The 10926-nt window shown below is 29.8% G+C and overlaps 2 protein-coding genes across 2 annotated transcripts in view; both read right to left on the bottom strand.

Annotated features, from left to right (window-relative positions):
- The window catches only part of LOC146540409 (uncharacterized), a 47451-nt gene that overhangs the window by 26970 nt on the left and 9555 nt on the right, over window positions 1–10926 (bottom strand). The window lies entirely within an intron of this gene.
- Window positions 1323–9815, bottom strand: LOC146540411 (uncharacterized). Its single transcript, XM_085204251.1, has 6 exons — window positions 9558–9815; window positions 5908–6028; window positions 5390–5596; window positions 2683–2919; window positions 2155–2441; window positions 1323–1959 (listed from the first exon to the last, which is right to left on the bottom strand). The coding sequence occupies exons 1-6, from the start codon at window positions 9568–9570 to the stop codon at window positions 1559–1561; spliced, it is 1266 nt and encodes a 421-aa protein (XP_085060377.1). The 5' UTR covers window positions 9571–9815; the 3' UTR covers window positions 1323–1558.

Here is a 10926-nt window from a genome sequence, read left to right on the forward strand (position 1 = left end):
AACATTATATCTCATGGTTGCCTCGAAAATAATTGCCGCAAGCAGAGGTTGCCATCATTTGCAATATTTTATTCCGGTTCGTCAAATGTGACTATAAGAATAAATGATGAAATGCGCGGTCTGGCTTATGTTTTAAAGTAAAATATTATGTAATAGAAGGTCAATCAAAAATCAATGTTTATTCTAGCTTCACCTACTAAATGGTGATTTTAATCATATTAAGTACATACAGAAAACTATTTAAAGATAAAATCATTTTTATTTTTTAAGTGAAATAATGAATCCTGAGCGTTTTTGCTAAATCTGTTTTCTAGATACTAATACTCATTTAAATTATCATTTTAAAATGACTAAATTATCTAACTAAATAAATGTTTATAAATATCGATCTACTATAAGCTATTAATTACATTATATTTCCTCGATATAATAAAGGATGACAATTGTTGCGGATATTTTTCTTATTAATTAAGAAAATATGGAAAATTACATTTTATTAAACTCTGCCGCAATCTTTTTTTCTCACGCAACTTTTAAGAATTAGCATTGTAGCGCGATACAAGACAAACCAAATGCAATAAAAATGTTTTCAGAGATGTATTATTTCTAAATGCAATAAAAGTGCATATGGCGAAAATGAAATGTTTTTGAGAATATTACTTAGCATTTAAAGATTTTTCAACCCCTTATTTGCACCCTTAGGGGTGAACTAAAATAAACCATGAAACACGTATTCAATGAAATATTTTTGGTTACAATTTTTCAAACTCTCTTCTTAGTGGGTGTCCATATTATGAAAATAAACATCTGTCCAAATTTCACGTTTCTACGCACAGCGGTTACGGCTGTGCGTGCGTCTTACCTCAGTCAGTGAGGACAAGCCCTTTTATATATATAGATACAGAATACATTAAATATTTTTTAAATTACAAAACGGTGAAGAATTGTTTTTAATTAACTACCACGGTGACCTCTTTATATAAAACTAGATGTGACCAAAACAGGAAATAAAAGTACAAATTATTTATTAACATTGTATTATTGAAGTCAATTTTTGATTAATTTTTTTAAACGTTTTTATATTTTAATTCTACATTAATTAAGCCTTTAATACATTATTTATATGATGAAGATTAGGCCGTTTAATTTAATTTCTTATAATATTAATTTTTGGGATGTTATTTCATTAATTTAATTTAAAAATGTATTCAATTTTCTTTTTAAGTGTGGAATCTTAAATGTCATTTTATAACTAAAGTTCAAATCCTTTTAGGATTTACATTATCACTAAATATTCTTATCAGAGAAGGTAACAAACCATATTTAATATCATCTTATATTATTCATATCAATAAAGATACAAAATTGCACTAAGTATATGAGATATAATAATTTAGATACATAATTACACGCAACGACCTGCGTCAAACAATATTAATCCATATTTTTTCAACCACCTTTCTAACGTAAGAATGTACCTACGTAAAAATAGAATAGAGGGGGCAACCTAAAATGCAAAACACTTTCTATTATTTGATATAGATTACAGATATAATATTTACCAGAATATTCCGTACAATATTTGGTACCACGGCTCTGGTTGTCGCTTACGATATTCGGAATTTGGTTTTAGTTCAGTATTATCAACCGGGTCCTCTTTGAACACATTGACAAATGCATCCTTTATGCCAAACTTCCACATCGCTAAATAGGGAAAGTATCTACCCATAAAATTGGTATATTTAAAATATAAGTTTACCAACGTTCTTCCAATATATGTGAAATAAAAACATATCATGAAGTTATTGAAAGCTAATTTGTATTTTGCTACGAATGATAAGTTTTTGTAAGCTGGCGAAGTATCTACGGAGTTGAAGTCACGAAGATAAAATGTATTAGATTCTCCTGTTGTCGACATATTTATTGGACATTTCTCCATTAATTCAGTTGCACATACACCTGCAAAAATTAGGACGATTACTACGCTACTCAACACGCATTGCCTCTAAAATTCGGCGAAAAGCGGGGAACGGAACGTCTTGGTATTCGTTCCCTCTGTCTATCCCGTGTGCGGGATACAGCGTGAAGCTGATATATACAAGAAATACACAAAAAGACAATAAACGAACAAGAAGACATTTTACTTGTACATACCGATATCTTCAGATTGTCCTTTCAAAGCGTTCCTAAGCTTCTTTTGAAAATTATATCTATCGTTTTCTGTATATACATATCCAGGAACATCGGCTAAATATTTAACTGAGAAGATCATTGACTGAGGCTCTAGAAATGTCAATATATTACTAAGACCATTTATCATTACATGAGTAGCGTGGTCGAAATATTCAGGAACATTCTCCAGGCAAGGAGTGTATACTCGGTTCAGTATAATTTGGCATATTTGACGAGTCTCTTCGTAAGTCCCTCTGCATACGTTATATCTGAAAAAAAATTGGATTGCGTGCTTTGTTAGCTATTTTTCCGTTGTTTATTTTTTTAATGCCTGACATGATATTTTCAAAATATTATTGTTGTTCTCTTTTTATTTTTCATTTACACTCAGGACTTGCGACTGATTGCAGATTTAAATACAAAAAAAAAGGTTGTTCTCAAAACTTTACTATCATTATTTCACTTTTTTAAATACTAATATATTTTTGTTATGAAAAAGAAAATTGAAACCTGTCTTTCAATCCTATCATATGTGCGATAACTCTCCAAAAGTGGTTGTACGCTTCCCAGTCGCCGTCCTGAAGCTGAGTTATGGAGAATTTTTCGGGTTTTAACACAGAAAATCCAATAAAACCAAACAGAGTGAGAGCCACGTCCCGCTGAGACACAGTACCAGCGTCCTTCAGCTTGGCTGCTCTGCTAGCTTGTAGGTGCCGACTCCTTACAGTGTAAAGAGACTTCCACGAGCTAAAATGAAATGTTTACTTTAAAATAAACAATTTAAGCTTTATATAAAACTATCTATAAATGTATTTTTTTTTCTCGAGTAAACTGAAAAAAGTGAAAACTGTATTTAAATCCGTTCAGCCGTTTCTACCAAAAATACCAACAGATAAAAAAAATAAAAAACATTGTTCTATTACATTAATGCATTATGCCAACAATTATAAAATATTTTCTTATTTTGAATGTATTATTAGTAATCAAACCTCTTTGGCTGTACTGAATGTGACTGGCTGGTTTTAATACCATTAAATGTGACATTCTGAAGATGCAATAAATAAAAAAAAACTAGTTCCCGCCATTTTTCCACTGTCTTTCAAGCAAGCAAATAGAACGTATGTGACGAATAAATTCGGTACTTTTTAAAGTTTTATTACAAAAATGCCAAAAATACGACGCAAATGAAAATAATAACGTTTTGTGCGGTTTGGACTTAATGCGGTATCAATAAGTAAGTAGCGTTTCAAGTCGGGAAATTTTAGTGTGAAAGATGGGGTTAAATATAATGAAATATTTTTCTTTGTATGAACAACACGAAAATATTTTTGTCCTGACTCTATATATTATAGAACACTTTTGGGTCATAATCAGAAAAAGTGTACATTTTGTGTCTTTTCTTGTCCCGCTACTTTGAATGCGTTTTAAAAATACAATTTTAAAGATAATTTAAATATTTTGCCATTTAAGATAAATTTACTTATTAACTTAAAGATTTTTGTAATATTTTAAATGTATTATGGCTAATAATAGTATTTTTTGTTAGTTGCAAAAAACTTTTCAAAATGCTTCCATACAATTTTACGTGTCCCATTCACCACTTTACGTTTTAAAAATTGATTTGTTACGGATATTTATGGTTTTATTTGATTTCAGATATGTCTATATTACTTTACTTTATGCATAATATTAAATAGAACTACTTTTATTGATACATTATTTAATAAATAATATATATGAATTAAGTAAATTTGTCCCAAAATATTGTCTTTTTGTTACTCAGGGCTAGTAACGTACAATTAAAATATGAACGCAATTATTTTGAATGGTGTTTAATATTAGTTTTTATTGTGGCACCGTTATTGTAAAAGTCAATGCTATCGTAGCTACAACCAGTAGTGTTCTCGCAGCAGTTGAGGGGTTCAAATGTTTTAGAGGGAATGCGTGATTTTACATCTCAGGGTTATAAACGGCTTTTATTTTGGTAAGTATTCTATAATTTCGTTTTCTTGTTTATGTTATTTGCTTCTTTTTACAAAATCTCAAAAAAGAACTTCAGTGCTTGCACATGCAACACGTGGCTTATGAGTAAATATTTAAAAAGGTTAGAATTTCTCAGACTTCATTCTCAATTTTGTTACATTTCGTTACCTAACGAAACTGAGAAAATATGAAGCCTAGTTCACAATTACGTTACCATCGGAAGATATGTATATAAAAAAAAATTGCTGGCATATGAAAAAAATAATTGGTGACTTTTGATGACGTAAAGTAACTAAAAATAATGATTTTTAAGTTTTTTGCCTGTTTGCTTGTTTGTCTAATGTGTTTGTGCACGCTTATCTCAGAAACGGCTTAACCGACTTACTTAAAAACATTTTTTTATTCTTCCTTAAATTAGTTGTGATTTTGTAATTACTATTTTTTTCTCTGGAGATAGTGAATTAATAAATATGTAGGTCAAGCGGGTGAGGCTTTTATTTAAAAACAAAAACGTTCTGTACTAGCGTTGTTAAAGATCTAAATAATAATGATAAAAATAATAATATCTTATGTTTATTACATAAGATATTATTAAATACCTATTGATATTTTTTTTTTATTTTCAGTAAGCGTCATGGCTCCTATGTCAAATGCTGAAACACATAAAATATATAGAGAACGTCTTAAACAGACCAATCCTATTAAATATGAAGATATGCGGAATAAACACTTACAAAGAATTAAACTTAATTCCAGTGATAACAACTCAAATCTTGATATATTTTAAAGTGGATTTAATTTTATCATTAACTTTGTGATCTTTAGAAATATTAGTTTATTACGTTACGAACTAGGATTATTATATTGTTAATATTGGCACTTTGTTGTTTTCTTACATTTATAATCTGTTAAATCAACGATTGAATCTTTAAAATTTTAATTTGTTTCTCATTAAATAAAAACAACAATGGTTTTATTGATATAATATCCTTATTTTGTTGTGTATAATGCCTTATGACATCAGTTTCGTAACAAACATTATCAGTGTTGTTACTTATCAGTTACGTTACGAATTCGAAAATGTCCACTTTTCTGATTATGACCCTTTTAAGTTTATAATTCCTCAAGAGTTTCCATTTTTTGTAACATTTTAGTTGTCTTTCTTATTAAACATCAATACATAATTTGTAAGAAATATAGACTAGTAGAGCTATATAATCTAACCAGCACTTACACCGATCCAGGCTTTAGTTCATTTTCAAACCATGAAGTTACATGAAGATGAGTGGAAAAGTATCTTTTATAAGCTGTGTATTCTGAATTAGAGCGTCGAGTGCCAACTAAAATATTTAAAATCGATGGTATTGCGAATACTGCCACCAATCCCGCCACCATCGATGCTGAGAACATGAAACAGAAATCCCAGTAGAAACGTCTTGCCCTGAAACACAATATAATTATACATTATAACTTGTGACTAAAATAGTCGTAGCGCAGGAAATTAATTAAATTATTTTTTATATATATTTACATTTATTCGCCTCTATACCTCGAAAAAATCGGAGGAAAGTGGAAAACGGAGTGTGTTAACAATAGGTTCCCTCTGCCTAGCCCGCTATGCGTGGGATACAGCTGATTTTTTTTTTTTTTTCGGTAGGCACTTTCTTTTTTTCATTTCAAACACTACCACGGAGCATTTTCTAGTCTGTTTCACACGTGATAATGATAATATTAAATGTAACGAGTACTAACTGGTTAAATTTCTTTTCATCGAACCATTCCGGTAGTTTCATTTCCAAATCCTCAACTTTCCCTTCATCGCAGGGCTCTTCGTGTGCTTCATCACTGAGCAACCTGTCCACAAATTTTTCCACTAAAACAAAAAAAAATTAAATCAATAAATGTTGTAAGTTATTAGATATTTTTTTTATTTGTATATTATTAAAATAATTTATTTATAAACGTATCTAATAAAGTCCTCTACGTTCATTAAATAGGCATTAAAAGGTAAGCAAAACATATAAATTTACATATTTTTCAATTAAAATCTGAGACAACATTGATAAATTAAATTTCGCTAATAATTGCATTAGATAACCCTGTGAGTCCCTGTGACACAGTTGGCACGTGTCTGGCTTTTACTATGACAGTTGTAGGTTGAAATTCTATACATTTGAAAATTTATATTTAGAAATATTTAGTAATATATATTTTTTGTCAACTTCTAAAATTGCTAAAAAATTATGAATGAAAGGGTTACTAAAAATAAAGAAGGCAATAGTAGCTTAAAATTCCATTGAAACAAAACAGATGATGATTCTTTTAATGGTTTTTAATAACAAATAGAATCGACTTGGGCCTCTGCGCCTCAAAAACTATATTGTAGAATAATATTTTAATTACTTCAAGGTAAAGAAAATTAAACAATAATAAGTCAAATTATTAATATTTGTATACTTATTTAATATTTAAAGCCCGTTATTTTTTTGGACATGGGTTTTTTATTATTGTTTTCCACCTTTTATGTCATTTTTTTGGTTCACCGACTTCATGGTTATTCTACATAGAAACTATAAACCTGCCATCATTCTTGTCACGTGCGCGGAAGTTATTAATAATGCGTATATTTTGCCTCTTGTTAATTTTCAAAGCAACTTTTTGTGACTGTATAAGATTTATTGAAAATATACACAAAGAGATTTAAAGATGTCATAGGTACTGGTTGTGAGTTAATATCTTCGTGTACCTAACATATATATATATATATAAAATAATTATGTTTGTCTTCATGTTTAGTATAGTAGGTAGATATGAAAGACTTCGTTAAATTCAATTCAACACAATGTATCTCGATAAAGAGAAAACACGGGTTAAGTGCAACATAGGCTCGCTCACCGAGGCTTCAGTACCAATTTCAGGATTGTAAGGAGAATGAACTACAAATATAATTTTCAAATATTTTTTAATTTTCTTTTTCTTTGCTTTTTGGTTTTTTTTTATTTGTCTTGTAACATCTCACTTCGCGAAAATTTCATAACTGTAGGTCCACGGAAAGTATCTCACAGTTTTTTTACGCGAATTTTATACTAAAAGCATAAAAACAATATCTTTTGATTGTGTGGACTTAGACCATAGATCTGAATATTTACAATAATTTCAGCTCGATATCTCCATGCGATCTTGGAATAAATAATCCTGACAAACGGAGAACAGATACAAAGTGATTCTATAGGGTTCCCTTTTTTTTCTTTTGATATACGGGGCCCTATTTTGATTCAACGGTTTAAATTAATCGCAATGAAGAGCAATATGTGGTTGACCATATATTACAAGGTTTAATGCACCCGAGTTCTCGGACTCATTTCTCACAGCGAATACGGTTATTACTAACATCGGTGCACTGTGATGCTGCGTTATAAATGTACACCAATTATTTCTATTAAAAAAAATCATACCTAAGAGTTCTTTTGGCTTTAGCTAGAGATTTCATTACCTTTTACCTATAGAGAATCAAACAGCTTCATCAACACTTGGCTGGTTTTACAGAATGGTGGGATTGGTGGGATTATGTAAAATAATTAGGTATAATAAATAAAAAAATTGAGGCCGTCGTCGTTCTAAATATAAAATATCATGTTTATGGTCTCTTGAAGGAAAATACGGAAAATAATAGTCTTCTAAAACTTAGAATTTAAATCAACACAATCAAAAGATACGAACATTTTGCTATAATTTGTATGAAATTCAACGCGTAAACAAAACCTTATAGGATTTTTTCCGTTGACCTAAAGTTATGAAATTTGACACAAAGTGAGAACTAACAATACAAATAAAGGAAAAAATCTGAAAAGAGAGTAGTTATAGATATTTTCGGGAAAAAAAATCATTATATACATAAAAATAAAATTTAAATCTAAAACCCGACATCTGAAATTATGCCTGTTAATTATTACGTAATTATTATGTAAATTATTATTTACAAACTATTAAGAATTTACCAACTATTAAATAAACAAATTATTTATTATTAAATTATATTTTTATACGTCATTTTGATTGACATTTTTTCGAACCTCACTAGAGGGAACGAATTATTATTTATTAACAAAAAGCCCTACATTCAACACACAATTCCTCAAAAAATTCGGCGGAAAGTGATAAACGGAGTGTCTTAACACTAGATCCCCTCTCTCTACAATACTGTATGCGGGAGACATCGTGAAGCAGATTTAACTTTAGTTTATTATGTAATTATAACAAACTACGTCTTGAAAATTGTAAACGTTTTGACTTTGAAAAGCTGTTATAAAAAACCTGTGAATGTTAAATTACTTAACTTACGTTAATTATTAGAGTTTATTGTTTACTTCTTCTTGACTTTTTTGTATGTGATAAAAATAAACAAATAATTAATATTCTTTATATAATTTTATAAATGGTATGTTAGGCTGATGGCATAATATTGACTTAGAAGAGGTAGAAATCAAAGAAAAATGTGAATATAGTTATAAATTTAAATATAATAGGAAGAAAGAAGACGAAGAAGAATAAGACAAAGAAGCAAACTGTGAAAATGCGAAAAACACTTTCACATATTGCATTGGAGCATATTCTTACTGTATAGTAACTTCGTCGTTACGCGGAAGTAAAACCACACAATTATCTCGCATATTTAATGTAAAATGTCATTAAAAATAATAATTTGCCGTTAGGAATAGAGCAATTTATAGAATGACGTACAAGATGTGTATAAAATAAATAAATCAATAAATAAATCAGCTTCACGCTGTATCCCGCACACAGCAGGGTAGGCAGAGGCACTCTAGTGTTGAGACACTCCGTTCCCCACTTTCTACCGAATTCTGGAGGCTTTACGTGTTGAGTGGCAGAAACTACGCCGCGCTTTGACTCGAAACTAGAGCGACAAAATAGAAATATAAATGTAAATAAATATTTCACTTCCTCGAGTGGGGATCGAACCCGCAACCGTCGCGTTACAGTCACACCTTGTGCCGCTGCGCCACGATGACCTACGAAATAGTTTGTTATATAATTCTTACATTTCAATTTAATATAAATATTCCATATATTTTTATTTTAATTAATAATATATTTATTCTATAAAATTGCATTCGTTAGTTTTTTAACGAATAAATCGATTATTGTATTGAGTTGTATGGAGTATATACAATTTATATGAAGAAAAAAATAAAAATAGCAAGTTCCCAATTATTATAAAGAAAAAAAATATATATATGGCAATTTAAAAAAACGGTAACTAATTTAAATAATTTGTCAAAATTTTGTCGTAATGTAAAATTGGACAAAATATTTTAAACAGAATATTTCTTATTATAATTTTAAATAGGTACATACATGAATATATATATACATGAACTTACCGTCTAAATCCATTTTAAGAAAGAGTCGCTCCAAAATTTTAATATTATATCTACGTTAATAAAACACCAAACATTTACCAAACTTTAGACAATAATAATATATTAATATATAAATATATTAACATATAAATGTTAGTAAAATTGTCCAAAGATAAAAAAATGCAATGACTGGGCTGAATGCGTTTTACACTGTTATCACATTCGTTAAAAAAAAAATAACAAGAAATACTCTTACGTACGACAGCTCCAACAGTCTACGCTATTATGAATTCATTTTCGACCATTTGTTGTTCGCGATGTATATAAATATTTTTTTTTATTTTTATACAAACAATAATATAATATAGAGGCCGTCGGCGCAGCGGCACAAGGATGTGACTGTAACGCGACGGTCGTGGGTTCGATCCCCACTCGAGGAAGTGAAATATTACATTATTTATATTTATTTATGTATTTAAAAGAAGGTACGGAACGCTAAAAAGAAAAAAAAAACTGTAAAATGTTACAAGCACCTAAACAGTAATTACATAACTAATTGATATGTAATTTTATTAAAATATAATAAAAAATACATATAATTTTATGTCTCAACACAACACATTGTGATGGTACCTACTACGGAAAACACTGCTAGCGTCATAAATACTAAAAAGTTGAAAATATTATTAATTGACGTTATGATGTACCGTTCTGTTATATATTTACAATGTATCTAGATATGCATACCGTTGCGCAAACCCCCTTACGCCCTTGTTCCCCTATTAGATTTATATAGTTTTAATTCTCATGGCATAAAACGATGGCACACTTACTCTCCTGCCCGAAATGTCCATTCACCTGCTCACATGACGATCTGATGGAGGCAACAGATGCCGCAGTCGACGTGGCTAAATACTGGCAAAATGTGATATGAATTCTCCAAGCATTGACACGAAGAAGAGAATTCTCATGTCAGTCTTCAGTCGTCATTGAGTTACAAAACCGGTCATTTATATTTTAACCTATATTTTTATATTCTTAAACAATGTAATAAATAAAGGTTTTTTTTGTTGAAACTGTCTTTTCGTGCATCCCATAACAATTCGTCTGCCAAAACCATTTCCTAAATATTCAGGCCTCTGTTCCATTCAGCACAGGAAAAATTTACCTTTTAAGTTCAACGCAATCAAAAGATACGAGCACAATACAAACAATTTTTTTTTTTTTTTAATTATAGATATTTCATAAAAAAAATCATTACAAGCTTATATTTGTAGCAGAGGCGTAGTGTGGGGGAGGGTTAAGTTGGGCAAGGGGGGATCGTGCTACGGGCGTTGCTTTCAAAGGGGCGCGGAATGGTCCGCAAAACTCTTTTATATATATATTTAAT

The sequence above is a fragment of the Heliconius melpomene genome, chromosome 2, assembly GCF_056956725.1.
Source record: "Heliconius melpomene rosina isolate 202511_hmr_F chromosome 2, ASM5695672v1, whole genome shotgun sequence".
Classification (NCBI taxonomy): domain Eukaryota; kingdom Metazoa; phylum Arthropoda; class Insecta; order Lepidoptera; family Nymphalidae; genus Heliconius; species Heliconius melpomene.

Excerpts from the sequence above, each read along its gene's own strand:
- LOC146540411 (XM_085204251.1), bottom strand. Across the intron at positions 5,597-5,907 it reads GATGAAAAGAAATTTAACCA|GGCAAGACGTTTCTACTGGG; the intron begins GTTAGTACTCGT and ends ATTGTGTTTCAG. Across the intron at positions 2,920-5,389 it reads GAACTAAAGCCTGGATCGGT|CTCGTGGAAGTCTCTTTACA; the intron begins GTAAGTGCTGGT and ends ATTTCATTTTAG.